Source organism: Drosophila biarmipes, chromosome 2L (genome assembly GCF_025231255.1).
Source record: "Drosophila biarmipes strain raj3 chromosome 2L, RU_DBia_V1.1, whole genome shotgun sequence".
Lineage (NCBI taxonomy): Eukaryota > Metazoa > Arthropoda > Insecta > Diptera > Drosophilidae > Drosophila > Drosophila biarmipes.
The window spans coordinates 343,975-359,615 of record NC_066612.1 but is presented as its reverse complement, the minus strand read 5'-3'; the positions used below and the strand labels follow the sequence as shown (position 1 = coordinate 359,615).

The following is a 15,641-nucleotide window of genomic DNA, read 5'->3' as shown; positions in this document are numbered from 1 at the left end:
AACGACACCACAAACCGAGGAACCGAGGAACCGAGGCAGAAACAGAAGCAACAGCACAAGTACAATGAGAACGAGCACAAAAGGCAGGAGGCAACACGGCGTATGGGCAACAAACAGTGCGACTCCAGTTTTCCACACGCTCAGTTGTGCCCGCGGTCAAGGGAAACTCGCAGCCGAGCATTCCCCGAGGAAAGCCAACTAGAAATCAGGAAAAATACTTAGCGTGCGTGTGCCGAGACCTGGTGATTTGTTTAGAGTGTGGAAATCCAATGAGAAGCAATCAACAATTGTTTTTAAGGGCCATAAAAACCATCAAATTATGAACATAACCGCTTTATAAACAAGAGCCACGGGGAACTTCTCCTAGTGCAGTCGAGGTGTTCTAGATTTTTTCGAGAAATTCCTGCTTAAGTTTTGGGCAGCTTAAATATTTATGTCGGTGACGCAAATATTGATTTAAATTTGTGCGCGCTTTGGGTTGACGAACGCGAGGTGTCTTGACTCAAGGGCCCAAAACACCTTGGCGACGTTTTCTTGTGCCCTTATTACTGAACTTACAGAACTACCGCAGAACACAGATAAAAATATAAAAGATCTGAAAATTATATCAAATTAAATTTGTTTTGAAAAATGTTAGGTTCAAGTACTATTATATCTTATCCAACATATTACAAGAACACATTTTTCGTTTTGTAATAAATCATACATACTAGGATATGTATTGAAAAACATTTAATTCGAAGCTTAGAAACCGAAGTTTTTCCAAAAACAGTTAAAGTATTTTTGACCGTGTAACTTGAAGTTCCCCTTGGCTTTTCCTTCGTGTAGGATCCGTGAAAAACCTTAAAGATGACCAAAGTTGAGCTCTACAAGTCGCGCGTCTTTGTGACAATCATACACCTGTGTGCCCTGGGCCAGTTCGCCTACGGGCTCTACTACAGCTCCTTCGAGATCCAGCGGAGCTACAAGCTGAAGACGAGCCTCAACCGCCGCCTGGTGCCGGAATCGTTGCCCCAGAAGATCAGATTCCTGTCCTACTGGTCGCTGGTGAGTGGATTTATTGCAATGCCCCCATTGAGACCATCACCTCAAGATATGTGATAAATTATGGGAAATTAAAAACAAGGCGGAAATGCGGCCAGCCTCTGGTTGTTTCAAGTGTCGGTACCAGAGAAATCAGCGAAAGGAAAAATTATTCTTATTATTACGCCCGCACGCCGCCGTTCGCATTTATGCCTGCCATATGTTTGTTTATTTGTTTGCTCGTTGGGGATCGCCCCTCCCCGGCGTTTCCATACTCCCGTGCTTTTTTATCGGCCCGGCGGGGTCAACAACTGTGGAATACGGAATACGGAGGAGTATCTGCCAGATACGAGAGCTGCGCCTGCCGAATTTCCTCATCCGAGCTGCTGCTGCACATACTTTGCATGCAAAAATGCAATCGCTTTCGGCTTTTCCTCTCGCCCCAAGTATTTATTTGCTCAGATGTTCGCGCCTCTCCAGATTTTCGGTTTCGACTCTTGTTGCCCTCTGCGGCCGCAGAATTTATGGGGCTGACGAATGCCAGATTATCTGATGGGCGGCAATGTAAATGTGCCATACGCGGCAGTTGGCTTCGATTTGCTGTTCGGTGCTTTCCGATGCCTCATTTACATATCGTTAAAATCGCTTAGAAAATCGATGGTGTTGCATTTTTCTCGCAGCTACTTGGCCACAAAGAAAACACAAGCAAATATCTCAAAGTGGTTGTCATCGTCGACAGGCGAATTTCGTTTGCGGATAGGTAAATAAATATGTCTTGGGGTTCGACTTAGCTCTGGAAAATTTTTCTTTTGGCTGGAAGAAGGATTTCTAGAGACCAACTACTAGAACTACACGTTCTTAATGAGGGGGTGAACTAGGCCCCCCAGAAAATTGGTTGAGTTATAGGTCCTTTGTCAGAGCTGGCCTATATTAAGAATGATAAAAAAAAGTATCATTGTCACAAAGAACCTATATGGAATGGCTACCAAAAATACCTCGATAAATAAGAGTAAAACGCCACTTAAGAAAAATATTGTAATGACACTTTTAAATTGCTGATATGACCCAAAAATTCTGGTTTTGGATAAAATGCATTTTCCTTCGTACCTCAGATTTACTTTACATTTTTATTTGTTCATTTTAAAGCGATGATTTACGTCGATGATTGTCTTTCCTTTGACGACTTTCTTGGTATGATTTCCCACCCCAGACTTTGTGCCTTAAAGTTTCCATTTCCGCGCGGATTTTCCAGTAAATGTTTTTGGTTTATTATTGCGCGACCTTGCGTGCCCTTGATTAATGCCGCCCGACCCGCCCCAAGTACTTTGATCTGGTGAGCATAAAGTGCTTTATATCTACAGATCTCCACTCGCTGGCTGTTCTTAGTTGGCCAACTGCTTTTATGTAGTCCCTCGCTACGAGCACGAGTATTTTTCGATGCCATTACCATCCGGTTCAATTATTTTTGTTGCCGATTTGTTGTCTGCCTTTCTTCTGGGCATTCCAATGGCTTCCGTCAAGCATCCGATGGGCGGAAAATTGTTTATATCTGCGCAATCAAAATAAAAAATAAACTTCAACTATTTTCCGACAAACAATTGCATTGTTGAAGCGAAAGGGAAATAACGTGGGATGTTCTAGGCCGAATCCATACAGTATCTGTAGTTAGAACTACATGTGTTTGTTGTCTGGACACCGTTCAATCTGTTCGATTTTGAGCGATTTATTGGGGAAATATTTTTAGAGCAAGATTTATGGAGCGTGCGGTCCTTAAGTTTTGATAGACGACAAACTTTTACTGTTCTGAAACGGTCGGAAATACATGATTCTGGAAGTTCCCAGACTATTTAGCAACTGTTTGCATATATTTGCACTTGAAAATGTTCATTGATTTAATATCTATTAAGTGATCGAAAGTAGGCAGTGTTTTTTGCACCGAAGGCCAGGCAAAATTTGTGGCAGTGCGGAAAGTTCCCCAAAGACGTGGGTTCCCACGAACCCCTTTGATATTTTGATTAATAGCGAATAATAACCATTTGTTCCTATAGGGTATTTATTGTTCCCATCTGCCTGTGATTTTGTTTACATCTGCTGTCCCATTTCCCTGGTTTATTTGCTCCCGTTAAAAGGTCTCAGCTCTGATTGTTATCCGGAATTTGGTTGGGGGCTGCAGATGGGGAGAGAGGGCGGAACAAAACGCCCCCAAATATGAGGCATCAGCAACGAGTGAAATTCCAATTTAGTTTGGAAATAACTCTGTCCGCATGATGTGGCTGCAGGGGCTGATCTGGCTAATTATCTGGCTCCAAGTGGCCAAAGCCACCAAGTGGTACGGCGGTGGAATGGACTTTAACCATCCCTCCGCGTGGCTGGATGACCACATGCCTTGTACCCAGGACTTGGTTGTCTTTCCGGAATATTATCCAGCCCTGCTGCCCTTGCCCGAGGATATATCCATTGACGGTTTGGTTCTTCCAAAAAAGGGGGCGATTCTGTTGGCCGAGGAGTCCACCATTACCTTTGGTTCCAACACGAACTCCGCCTGCGAGAGTGACGAGAAGAAAGCCTTCTTAAAGCCACCCCAGTCGAGTAAATGGTTCGATCCTGGCACCTGGACAGACAAGTCCAAGAAGGAGTTCTCCGCATCTACGCCAGAGATTGAGAGGATTCCCTGCGATGACGAGCAGGTTATAATCAAGGGCCACGGACCACTGGCCTTCGACCTCGAAAACGTCCAGCACCTGAGACTGGGGCAACTCATCCTGGCTGGCTCCTCCATTTCCAAGTCCTACTTGGAGGAGCTGATCACCCGAGACTTGGGACAATTTCTCTTTCACAATGCCGAGGACGTCCAGGTGGAGTACTACAGAGGCGAGCTCTGTGGCTGCCACAAAGACTTTGAGCGATTGGTGGAACCGGTGTGCCACAATGTTCAGGAGCAGTGCGAGACGCCCCACTGCCTGTCGCCGGTTCGGCCCTTGGGATCCTGTTGCCTCATCTGCGGGGCCATCCTCTCCACACCCACGAGTCACTGCACTGAGGGCGGTAAAAAGGAGTTAACAACTAAATTAAACAAGCTCATCAGCCAAAGGAATCTGAACGATCAGATCCAGCTCCATGTGGAGTTTGTGGGCTCGCAACAGTTTGGAAACTTCCTGCAGGCTGTACTCACTGATCGCCTTAAATACAGCGAACGGAGCATGGAGTTCCTGGAACCGCAGCTCGATTACTGGAATAGAACTGGCACGACGCTGAAGGTCTCTGGTCGACCCTACAATCCGAATGTGAGCTTCTCCTCGATTGTGCTGATCCTGTTCTGCATGGCCCTGGTGGGACTGGTTTCCGTGGTCATTTTGGCGCACTTCATGCCCGAGAATCCCTACCTGAATCGGATTCCCCAGTGGATCCACGATCCCCGGCGCTGGAGGTGGCACCACCTGGGAGTGAGACTGCGCCGCAATCTGCTGTTCAACCGCTTTGACAACGGCGGAGCAGGTGGCTCCAGCGAAGGTAGTGCTTCTGGTGTGGATCGTCTGGGAATAATGGCCTACGACCCAGAAAGCGGCGAGGTGCGGGAACGGGCCTTCGACAATCCCATGTTCGAGCAGGGAGCTGCCATCGAAGTGGCTGCCAAGGAGTCGCAGGAACAGGAGGATGTCTTGGGTGTCCCGCGAATGGAGACGGGTGACCTGGACGAAAGCAGTATGGTGGATGAACAGGAGCTTACGGAAATCAACTTGGAGGTCGGCGGGGCGGAAACCGACGAGGAGACCATCTAATAACTTTCTTTTACACGAAAATGTTGAATAAACCTCATTTATTAAATATGCCCAACCTAAACTTATCTGACGTGCACCTAATGTTTACGAATATGAATGAAATATTTACGGTTTTATGAGTTGACCAAAAGTTTGATCCAATAATACGTTGGAGGCGGATACCAATGGACTATTTTCGGATGTTACAACCCGCAAATCAATTACTAACGCACAATCGATAAGAAGCGTGCAGCGAAAGCACAAAGAAACAGAAGAGCACCTGGTAATGATACCAGATAATTCGGTTAGCGGGGCTTAAATGACGTCGCCTTTTGTCGCGATGGCCTTGCTCCTTGACCTTCAAAGGGGGTGGCTTGGGGCCGGGAAGCGCAATCGATAGTTGCCATTGCTGCGAACATATTTCGAGAAGCCTTTGTCCCGGCTCATAAATATGGTTCATGTGTATCCACATCTATTCATAGAACGCTCTTGGAAAGCCGCGTGCCTCCCCCTAGTTTGTTGTGGGATAAACATGGACACAGGATGGGGGCAGGAAGGAGGCTAGTTCCGACGCGGATTAGGCGCCTGTTTTCAGATTTTATTTTAGCTTCTGTCAATTCATTCTCGAGTGGAAATACTTTGCACCACGGCTATTGAGAGTGCGGCAGATAAGCGCCCCTTATCATTTTCGAAGCGAAAGCGAAATACATACAGTGAGCACTTACATTTAAGTTTTCTAAAGGAACTTTAAATCTATCTGAACAATACATTTAAGGGATTGTCTGTGAAGAAGCCCCTAGAAAATGCATATCCAAATGTTGATAACTTGGTTTCGAAACGAACAGAATTTGTTAACAACCATTTTTAAGACCTATATATAGAGTGCAATCCCATTTAGAGAGTGCTCACTGTATGCATACGTACACTCATAGGCAATTACCACTAGTGACCGGACTCTCGCTAAACCACAATCAGTAGTTATCTGGCACCAGGAGGTTCAACATGGCAAAGCCCAAGACAAAATCGAAGAGCAAGGGTTCCACATCGCCGGGATTCAACAAGGCGGTGCAAGTGCTCCTCCATTTAACCGCCGTGCTGCAGTTCAACTATGGCGTGTACGTTTTCTACCCACTCGATATGCCTAACACGGTGCCCTTCGGCGGAAAATTCAAGTTCCTAACTTTTATTTGTGCGGTAAGCCGATAACTATATGTACGAAATTGAAGAACCGGTTAAGCGAAGAGATAAAGGGATTTATATCACCCCGATTTTCTAGTTCGATCACTTATGTGCAAACATACGAGCCTAATCACTCGTAGTCCATAAAGATAACGCGGGCGTTGGAACATTTCTTTGGTCAATTCTGCATGGAAGCCACAGATTTGGTATTACAGAGTAAATATTAATAACAATCTGTACGATGTGCGAGCCATTAGTGCTTGTCTCATCGTGACGCTTCGTTTTTGAAGATTTCTTTCTTACTATTAAATAGAATTTTATTTTATTTTGTATTTTAATTTGTATTTAAAGATTTAATTTGCCTTGATAAAAGAATCCAGAGAATCACTGCTGAACACAATGTATAAGCAAAAGACAATACTTTAAAAATTTGAGTTTATCTTGTGTGATTTTTTCAAGGATGTCCTAAATTGAAAGAAAATTTGAATTATCCTTTTTAAAAAGTTTTCCCTTAGCTAAAACATAATTCCTCAAAACAAACTCTAATACACAACTGAGGTCCCGAAAAGATACATCAGGTCTCGAACAAGAGCAAAGATTGCTTCGTGCCTAGTATACCCCACCAAGCCCAGGGAAAGATAAAAGTATCTGCACACCTGGTATTCCGGCTTGGCTCCGGCTCGGGCACACTGATTCTCCGCTCGGCCCCTTTTGGGGGTGGTTGCAAGCAGTAGTATTTCCAGAGCGACGGACCAGACCGGTTTGTTTGTGTTTTGGTGCCGTGGAAAATCAATCGTGAGCAGAGAGCGGAGCAGCTGCAGCAGGAAAATGGCATCGGTGCGAGGAAGCTCCCTGTACCAGGGCGTCTACGGCGCCCTGAGGACTCTGCTGCACCTGACGGCGGCCGTGCAGTTCTGCTACGGAATCTATTACGACTACAAATACGTCGAGTTCCCCACCACCGAGCCGGAGATGCGGATCCACCATCCCTGGGGGGGCAAATTTAAATATCTAACGTTCCTGGATGCGGTAATCTCCATCTCCCATTAGACACACGAACCCAGAGAGCGGTTAAAGTTCACTCGGTTTGTTTTTGGCACGGTTGGATTGCCTAACTGGTTTACACGCATCCATTAAGCTACACAGAGAAAATGCATCCAGAAGTGGCTAGAATTCATAGAGATATCTTCCGGATCACATAAAGGGGGATGTGATCCAAAAGATATTTCTATGGCTTCTATAAAGCATCCCCTAAGTTGATTTTCAAATACTTTTCTAAGATCTTAGAACTGCAAAGTTTTAATGATTTTTTAGTAAACTGAAAAGTTTTAAATAATTTAATTCTAACTGTACCCAATTTCGTTTTGAAATATAATCTCTCCCAAACCGATGGCTTTATCCCCACTGCCATTTAAACTTTACAGGAAATGTGTTGTGAACTTTTTTCGCCAGCTGTAATTCCTTCCACTCCACTTAAGCAACCCTTCAAAGCCAGCCGCATTATCTCACACACGTCAAATGCTCTTCCACTTACAGATAATTCAGGCACTGTACTATATTGTATCGCTCGTCAACGATTTTGTGGGCACCAATGAGCTGACCCCCAAGAAGCCTCCGGCGGTGCGCAGGTTCAAGGACTGGCTGATAGCCACATTGGCCTTCCCAGTGGCCATCAACGTGGGCGTCACCTTCTGGACCCTGTACGCCATCGACAGAGAGCTGGTCTTCCCCAAGGTGCTGGACCCCGTGTTCCCCAGGTGAGATGTCTAAACCAGAGGAGTACCTACCTATGTTCCTTTCCTAGTCCATACTGGAAGCCTTGTGAATCATAATCGGATTAGGACTCCAGGCATATCGAATTCATGTTAAGCAAAACACTTGAGAACATCAGAAATGATTGTTTATGCCAAAGATATTTATATGTACGATACTGTCGATCTTTGTTTACATGCCAGAGTCACATTTATGGCATGAGCAATATCTGTTCCATCCCACATTCTTTTTAGAACTCCCTAGCCCAGCTTTTAAAGAATCTTAAACTGCTGGATCAGCAATGAACCTGTTATAATGTCAGCCTCAAAGCCCCATTATCTACTTTCTCAGTTTATTCTTCACATTCAATGTTAAGGTTTTGACTTGCACTTAAGTCTAATTAATTTTTTATTCACGTACATACATGGCTTGTTATGGGAACAAACGTGGTGGGAATACGAAATGCACATTTTTAATCTTCTTAAAAGTTATTAATAGTTAAAATAGTAATGAAGGGAAAAAGCTTCCTGGGAATAGGTTGAAGGAGGACTTTGTTTTAGTACATGCTTTGTGCCGACACACTTGTAATCGTGTACCTTGCCTCTTACAGCTGGCTTAACCATGTCCTGCACACCAACATCGTGGTCTTCATCGTCTTGGAGATGTTCATCTCGTACCGCTCGTACCCGAAACGCAGCCAGGGACTCGCCGGCCTGGCCATCTTCATGGGCTCCTATCTGGCTTGGATTCACGTGGTGAAGCACTACTCCGGCGTCTGGGTTTACCCGGTCCTGGAGGTCCTGCAGCTTCCGCAGCGCATCCTGTTCTTCGTGGCCGTCGTGGGATTCACGCTGTCGCTCTATCTGCTGGGCGAGTTCCTCAACAACACCGTCTGGGCCAAGGAGGTGAAGCTGGCCAAGCGCAAATCCAACTAGGAGTAGGCTGTGTCCCGTTTCGGTTCCATGTAGTCGCGTTTAATTAGCCACAAAATACAATTAATTGACGACACAGACAGGTCTCGGTTACTTATTTTCGCCACATTGTTCGGTCTTCTCGGTCGAGGATGGTAGTTCTATATACTGAGGAAGGCGCACAAGATGTGTGGAAATGAGTAAACTTGAACTGGCCTGACAAACTCGCTAATCTATTTTAAATCCGTAATAATTGTGAAAGTCCTTTATCGTAATAGAGAAAGTCGTTTGCTAATGATATTCATTCTTTCTTATTACGAATTGCATTGTAATTGAGATTATAGCCGTAGTGTTGTTTCGGTTTTTAATAAGAAAGTCGCCTCCTCGATTGCAACAACCTCATATCAAGGCACACCAAAACCAACACCATCTTTGAAGACCAGCGTTACAAACTGTAATTCAACTCTAGTATCGTAATAAACCGATTCAAATCTTTGATTACTGCGAAAATTGATTTTGAATGGCGGGGCTTTGCAAGCATAGAAAGGGGGTTCTACCAACTTACAGCAAAATCATATATTGAATTTCTTGGTTTATTTTTTATAAATAATATGTTGGGTTTGTTCATGCTACTAAAGTAAAGTATCTCATAAATCGCGTTTAGCTTTCAACAAAAAAGCTAGTTTTGGCTTGAAAATGGCTATAAAGCTGGCGCGGACTCGCCGTGTGCAGCGCCCCAATCAGCTGTTCGCCAGCTCTTATTTGTTTTGATTTGCTCGGCGTGCGTTGGCTTCCCCGGCTCACATTCCATTACCCGGCGAGGATGGGCAAGAGCAAGAAGCAGGTGCGCGAGTTCAACGCCGCCAAGGAGGCTGTCGAGGCCACGAACGCCCGGCTGGACACCTGCAACGATGCGTACACGAGCGGAGCCTTCCAGTACCTGCGATTCCTGGTCCACCTCCTAGCGGCGGCCCAGTTCTCGTATGGGATATACTATCACTACTTCAAGGTGCATTGGCCCACGGACTTGCTGGACGAGGACGAGCTGAAGGCCCGCTGGGGCGGCAAGTTCAAGTACCTCACCTTCCTGGACGTCATTCTGCAAGCCATCTACCACTCGCTGGCCCTGCTGAACGACCTCTTCGGCGATAACAAGGTCTCCGGGGACTCAAAGTCCAGGCTGAGATCGGCGAGGGATTACGTGTTCGCGGCCTTCGCCTTCCCCGTCGCCCACAACGTGTGCCTCTCCTTCTGGGTCATTTACATCTGGGACCGTGAGCTCATCTTTCCCTCGGCGCTGGACGCGATTTTCCCCAGGCAAGTGCAAAGGTTTTTCGGATTATCCGCCTACGTGGCAATGGGAGAAGTGCCACAGCTACACAGACAGAAAAAAAAGGTCATTATCAATGGATATGACAGTTTTCGTGTTATTTTGATACGGATAATATGACCCCTTATAACCCAATGAAACTCTTGCAACTACATTGCAAACATCAAACATTTTCTGTCTGTGTAAAGTTTCTGTTGCTTACACTCTTAGTTTACCTGCATTTCCCGCCTTTGCAGCTGGCTGAATCACGTCGTGCACACGAACGTGGCCCTCTTGGCCATCATGGACCTGTTTACCTGCTTCCGACGCTATCCGAGCCGACTGGCCGGCATCACGGGCAACGTCTCCTTCATCCTGCTCTACATCATCTGGCTGCACATTGTTCGATACTTCAGCGGAGAGTGGGTGTACCCCATTCTGGAGGTGCTGCCCTTCTACCTGCGCTACCTGTTTCTGGCCCTGCTGGTGGGCTTCAACCTGGTGTGCTATCTGCTCGGCGAGTTCGCCAACAGCGTCGTCTGGGCTCCGGAGTTCACGCTGCTGAAGCAGCAGAAAGTCAAACAGGGTTAGGATTCGAGGATTTAAAATCGGTTTATTAGTTACGCAAACGTATGAGATATGGTGTAAACTTATAGGCACTTTTCGAGGTACGATTTGTTTGCCATGTGAGGCCTATCGTACTTTAATGTATAATCTAGAGTCTAGTTTAAAGCCCAGTACCCACGGCAAAATAAAGTGACCAGGAAAATACATTATGATTTCCTTTTCGCTGACCTCTTCTTTGGCGTGAGTACCAGGGTTAAGGAAACAGTCATTCACAAACGTACACAGAGATTCGAATGCTTACGAGCTAGATGGGAAGATGGATTTGTATAATAACGTTCGCAGCTTAATGTCTATGAGTATTCGTAGTTCGTAGTTGTAGTTTCGCTTACTCTGTTCAATAAAACATTTAAGAAGAAACTTGGGTCATCGCAATGCGTATTGCCTAAAAACCTGCTTAGGTTTTTGTTCTACTTCGGTTACTTTGAAATTCCATATAATTTTGTATAAAATATCACTTCTGCTTCTAACTTTTGGGAACTAATGATAATTTGTTTAGGAGTATTAAATTCCAGTACTGGTAAATAAAATTGGTAAAAACTTTCTTGAACGGATTAAAACAATTGAAGGCTGATCAGTTTCATAAATAATTACGAACTCTAACCCTAGTTTTAACGAATCATAAAAAATTTCAATATGATCTGCTAGCTGCTTACACTAAATTTTGGAGACGCTGAAAGGCTAACAAATTCTATCAGGTATCTAACTATCTATTATATTATGCAGAACATTTGACGGAATTTAAAAACTTGTATATAAAACCAAAACAGGGTTTAAGAGCCTTCGAAAAGAGTTTAAAATCTTAAATAAATGCATAAATTGATCATTTAGTCTTGCTATTTTGAGGGCAGCAACAACATTTTGAGTTTGTCGGACTCGCTCATAAACGAGGGCTCCCTGTGATGTCGATGGGTATGGCTCAATAAAGCCTGAAGCTCTGTGCCTCCGCCATCTTCATTAGCTGCCTCATTTCTCTGCCTACTGGCCGCATTCAGGAGTCGCATAGCTTGCTGCAGCTCCTCCTCTCCGTAGCTGGGAACTAGCTCGAAAGGATTGGCCTGAATGCCCACATCGCAGCTGGTTTTGCTGTTCCTGCTGTGGGGTTTGCCCATTGACATTCCGGAACCGGAGCTGTTCAGCAAGCTGCCCACATCCAGAGCCACGTCCAGTTCCTCGGAGGAGCAGCTGAGGGAGCGATTCCTCACGTAGTCCCTCTTGAAGTTCAGCTCTAGACCATTGGTCTTGGGATGGCTCTTGCGGGACTTCCGCGACTGACGACTTCTTGTGGAATTGCGCGAGTGACGATTGCCATTGGATTCATTAGATTTTTTCATGTTTTTAAGGAAGTTCGCCACCTGCTTGTTATTTGGTAATTCTTCAATCTGGGCTCCATCGTGATCATCTTCACTGAACTCCTCCTGCTTCACAACCACATTAAGATCCTGAATCTGTAGGGATGCATGCGAGTTCTCCTCCTCTGAACTAGAGGTCATATCATGATTTTGGAGGAATGGGATTATAAAGTCGCCGTTCTTCTGCAGGAATTGTTTAAGGATGTTGGGATCCAATCCGGCATTCGCTGTCCTTCGCTTCATTGAGCTCGTATAGTTGTGCTGTTTTTTGGAGCTGTGATGGGCAAACACGCCCACTTTGTGACTAGCGTTTGGATAAGTGGTTTTCTTCAGTGCGATGACCTGTGACTCCACCGAAGTACTGCTTTCTCTTCGCCTACTGCTTCTTCCCGTGGCTGCTGCTGTGTAGTCCCTGCCCCTGTGAGTTCTCTTGCTGCTGGAGGTGCCTACGTGCTTTCTCCTCGATCTGGATGCCACCTTGGTCTTCATTTCAGCTATTTTTACTGAAACCTGCGAGTCCACCGAATTCCTACGGGACTCAACGGAAACATGACGAACACTCACGCTGAACTCGGAATCCAAGGAATTCTTTCGGGGCCCTTGGCTCGACGAGTTACCCGTCACTGGTACCGTCAAAGCCATGCGACGTTTCACGCACTGCGGGAGATATGCAGCCCAAGTCGAGGAGATGTCATTTGTCTCCGAGGAGTTCAAATCGTTCACATCGAAGTTGAGCCCTACGGGATCCGTGTGAGTGTTGTACAGCGTTATGGAGAGCCTGCCCTTGTCCTCGAAGTCCTTGCGCTTGGCCCACGTCTGGGCAATGACCTTGTGCTTGGGCATTTTCACTTCTTCGACCACCTCCTTGCCATATTTTCTGAAAGGAACATAAGATGATTGATTAAGGTTTCACTCCTTGCTGAGCGCAGTCAAACTTACTTTCTAATATACCGCTTCCAAGTCTCAACTGAAGATGGTGTCCAGCACCAAGTGGACATGACAATTCCAGAACTAAAGAGGCTCAGCAAATGCAGTTGCAGGACGCCAACACTAGGTCGGTTTTCTATGCGGCAGGAGCTCTTCTCTTCGAAAACGGAAGAAATTTTACAGCTGCACCAAAGAAATATATGCATTAGGTTAACAAAAAAGCGAGTACGAGTATGTACACTTACATTATAAACTGCCTGAAGCTCTGGGCCCATTCCTCTGCATGCCTAAACTCGGTAACGTGACAAGCAATGGCCACCAGGATGAAAACCAAAGTGAGCAGCGCACAGACACCCATGCGCATGATGATTAGGTGGATCTTGTTGCTTGCAGATGTTGACTTAATATCGTTGGCAAAGTGCTTCAGGCCGAAGAGCATTACCATGCCACGGGTGATAAAATAGCCTCCAATAAGGATTACCCCGCAGAGCGGCCCAAGAAGTAGTCCTGCCCTCATTGGATGATTAATATAGCCCACAAAGCAGATGCCCACGATGCTATTTCCATCCACCTCACTGAAGGCCATCGTGGTGATGGTGAGAACCAGGGGCAATGACCAGGCCACCAGGTGAAAGTAGGACCCCTTCTTATCGATGCGATCCTGGACGTGACCCATGGCTCTCCAATGCCAGGCGTAGGTGAGAAACACAAACCAAACCATTCCAGCGGTGAGGAAGTAGTAGACCAGCACAAAAATCACGATGCAAGAGAGATTCTCGCCGGCCGTGGGCTCCGAGTGGCGGAGCGTGCCATCCTTACGGCACACGATGTCCTCCCGCGATCCCGAAGTAAACTGCAGCAGCCATCTGGAAGGTAGTTTGGTTACTTAAAAGGTTTAGTCAAAATCGAATTTTACTCACCCTACGCATGCAATAAGGAAGCACAGATTTATATAGAATACAATCACAGCAGGGTACTTGTTTGCGTTTTTCCAGTCAATGAAGAATGTGGCCACCACGAAGAGATTCGAGAGGAGGCACAGGCTGCCAGCCCAGCCGATAAGCTTGTGGATCTGCCGGTGCTCATCATCAGTGTACAACGGGTCCTTGCACCGCACGCCGCAGCCCTCGATGCCGGGATAATAGCTAGCCGAAGTATCTGTCGGCACCAGAGGACTTAGGCACTGGCCAGTTCCGTTGAACTTCATTCCTCGCGCTTCGTTTGTGCATTTCGGCGGAAAGAGAGTTTCGTTGCAGCGAAGGAATTTCGGGAAAAACGTTGTGTTGTAAAGAATGCGACAGGGTTCCAGGGTAATGCGGCACATTTCGTACGAAGGCAGGTAGACCATGTCCTGACCGTTGATTTTCTCGCACTTTGGCTTGAAGACGGCGCACAAAAAGGGCTGTAAACGGATGATAATATGTTAATCCGGGTTTTGATTATCCGCGCACGTTAAAGGTATTGACATGTGTGAATACCGAAATATATATATCTTTCTATTATAGCAGCAGCCGGATGAGGTATAAGAAAACCTATTGATTAAATTGCACTATTAAATTCAAAACGAATGACTATCAATTAAGGAGCCCAGCAGGTTTCTAATCAACATCTTTATCAGGAAATATTGCAACAATCATTCGGTTCATTAGATGTCATTAAGATTCCCTACCTGTATGGCCGCCCAGCACTTGGGCACATGCTTGAGGGCGTAGTAGTCGTTCAGCTTCTCGTTCAGCTCCTTGTCGGTGTGGAAATCGGTGAGATCAAGGCTGCTCAGTTCGTAGGGCAGCTTGGAGCCGAAGCAGGTGTTGGTGGCGTTCGAGGTGGCGTAGCAGCGGGCGCGCCGGACGCACTGGATGTGACTGCTGTCCAAGCTGTTGAACCAGGGCTTGTCGTCCCTGGCCTTATTGGCGTACAGCCTGTAGTTGAGAGTCCCGTTGATGGGCTGCAGCTCCACGTCCGACTGCGTTCCACTCGACGGCGTAGTGCTGCCAAATTTGGCCAAGCTGGCGGATGCCTGGGCGACCACCCACAGGCCCAAGATCACGAGTTCCATGTACTTCCTGCGGGTTAAAAATAGCCAAGTCATTTAAATAGCTCTAGCCAATTATCTGAGGCGAAGCACTCACATCTGCATGTTGTTGGGCGTGCGCGGAAAGCTAAAGTATTGCCTTTGCTATTAAAAAACATGAAATAGCCGCTGCCCAGTATGAATTTTAATGGCCTGATGGCCGCTCCTTGTTTGGGAGGCTCCTCAATGCATCGTGGCGGTATGTCCGGTGGGGTTTCCTGGATTCTGTCTGAAGGTCCTTGAAGCGGGTTGCAGGGTTTTTTGAGCGGAGAAAAAACACGGAACCAAGGAGGAAAACCAAAATAAATGCGACTCGAAGCGCTGGGCTGGAAGCAGAAGCAACAAATGTGAGACCGTTCCGCGCCTGTTCAAGTATACCGGCGACCTATCGGGCTGTTATCGATTGGTAGCGAGCAGTGCTCCAAGGGTGTTTACAATTTGTATGAAGCCTATAAACCGAACAAAAAGTTTTGATTTGAGCATAACATTAATGCGCTACCTAAAATTACCAAGCCAGATTACAAAAAAAGAAAGTCAAGAATAGGCTTAAATTGATTTAGTTTAAGGCAAATTGTTAAATTTTAAAATGATAAAAAGAGCAAGTCAAGATAAGCTAACATTTAATTATTTAAAAGCAAATTGTTATATTTTAATATTATCTAAATTATATTTTATTTTGATTTTACCGAATAGTTTTATAGAACTCACTTGTTCGACCATGTGGCAAGGCTGGCG

At 45.9% G+C, this 15,641-nt stretch overlaps 4 protein-coding genes across 7 annotated transcripts; 3 read left to right on the top strand and 1 right to left on the bottom strand.

Moving 5' to 3' along the window:
- Window positions 1–110: 110 nt before the first annotated feature.
- On the top strand, window positions 111–9,133 carry LOC108029096 (androgen-induced gene 1 protein). 3 transcript variants are annotated; one of them, XM_017101187.3, is made up of 4 exons: window positions 111–223; window positions 829–1,047; window positions 7,497–7,717; window positions 8,323–9,133. In XM_017101187.3, the coding sequence occupies exons 2-4, from the start codon at window positions 850–852 to the stop codon at window positions 8,645–8,647; spliced, it is 744 nt and encodes a 247-aa protein (XP_016956676.1). In that variant the 5' UTR covers window positions 111–223; window positions 829–849; the 3' UTR covers window positions 8,648–9,133. The 3 variants fall into 3 exon arrangements, with proteins under 3 accessions (XP_016956676.1, XP_016956677.1, XP_016956675.1); XM_017101188.3 differs by lacking the exons at window positions 111–223; window positions 829–1,047 and adding an exon at window positions 5,765–5,975; XM_017101186.3 differs by lacking the exons at window positions 111–223; window positions 829–1,047 and adding an exon at window positions 6,685–6,989.
- On the top strand, window positions 2,385–4,867 carry LOC108029094 (protein amnionless). Its single transcript, XM_017101184.3, has one exon. The coding sequence runs from the start codon at window positions 3,288–3,290 to the stop codon at window positions 4,800–4,802; it is 1,515 nt and encodes a 504-aa protein (XP_016956673.1). The 5' UTR covers window positions 2,385–3,287; the 3' UTR covers window positions 4,803–4,867.
- Window positions 9,134–9,378: 245 nt separating the features above from the next.
- On the top strand, window positions 9,379–10,703 carry LOC108029095 (androgen-induced gene 1 protein). The gene is made up of 2 exons (XM_017101185.3): window positions 9,379–9,940; window positions 10,190–10,703. Exons 1-2 carry the CDS (start codon window positions 9,447–9,449, stop codon window positions 10,521–10,523), a joined length of 828 nt encoding a protein of 275 aa, XP_016956674.1. The 5' UTR covers window positions 9,379–9,446; the 3' UTR covers window positions 10,524–10,703.
- On the bottom strand, window positions 10,526–15,237 carry LOC108029093 (protein smoothened). Of its 2 annotated transcripts, XM_017101183.3 has the most exons (6): window positions 14,965–15,237; window positions 14,505–14,898; window positions 13,756–14,237; window positions 13,081–13,701; window positions 12,848–13,018; window positions 10,526–12,785 (listed from the first exon to the last, which is right to left on the bottom strand). In XM_017101183.3, exons 1-6 carry the CDS (start codon window positions 14,970–14,972, stop codon window positions 11,393–11,395), a joined length of 3,069 nt encoding a protein of 1,022 aa, XP_016956672.1. In that variant the 5' UTR covers window positions 14,973–15,237; the 3' UTR covers window positions 10,526–11,392. The 2 variants fall into 2 exon arrangements, with proteins under 2 accessions (XP_016956672.1, XP_050741526.1); XM_050885569.1 differs by lacking the exon at window positions 14,965–15,237 and having other exon boundaries at window positions 14,505–14,929.
- Between the last annotated feature and the right edge of the window lie 404 nt (window positions 15,238–15,641).

What these genes read in the sequence shown, in the direction of transcription:
- LOC108029094 (XM_017101184.3), top strand. Translation starts at nt 3,288, where the DNA reads ATGATGTGGCTGCAGGGGCTGATCTGGCTAATTATCTGGCTCCAAGTG.
- LOC108029096 (XM_017101186.3), top strand. Translation starts at nt 6,789, where the DNA reads ATGGCATCGGTGCGAGGAAGCTCCCTGTACCAGGGCGTCTACGGCGCC. An exon ending in ATCTAACGTTCCTGGATGCG is followed by an intron (nt 6,990 to 7,496) that starts GTAATCTCCATC and finishes TTCCACTTACAG; the next exon opens with ATAATTCAGGCACTGTACTA. An exon ending in CTGGACCCCGTGTTCCCCAG is followed by an intron (nt 7,718 to 8,322) that starts GTGAGATGTCTA and finishes TGCCTCTTACAG; the next exon opens with CTGGCTTAACCATGTCCTGC.
- LOC108029095 (XM_017101185.3), top strand. Translation starts at nt 9,447, where the DNA reads ATGGGCAAGAGCAAGAAGCAGGTGCGCGAGTTCAACGCCGCCAAGGAG. An exon ending in CTGGACGCGATTTTCCCCAG is followed by an intron (nt 9,941 to 10,189) that starts GCAAGTGCAAAG and finishes CCGCCTTTGCAG; the next exon opens with CTGGCTGAATCACGTCGTGC.
- LOC108029093 (XM_050885569.1), bottom strand. Translation starts at nt 14,924, where the DNA reads ATGACTTGGCTATTTTTAACCCGCAGGAAGTACATGGAACTCGTGATC. An exon ending in AGTGCTGGGCGGCCATACAG is followed by an intron (nt 14,238 to 14,504) that starts GTAGGGAATCTT and finishes ATCCGTTTACAG; the next exon opens with CCCTTTTTGTGCGCCGTCTT. An exon ending in TTCCTTATTGCATGCGTAGG is followed by an intron (nt 13,702 to 13,755) that starts GTGAGTAAAATT and finishes ACTACCTTCCAG; the next exon opens with ATGGCTGCTGCAGTTTACTT.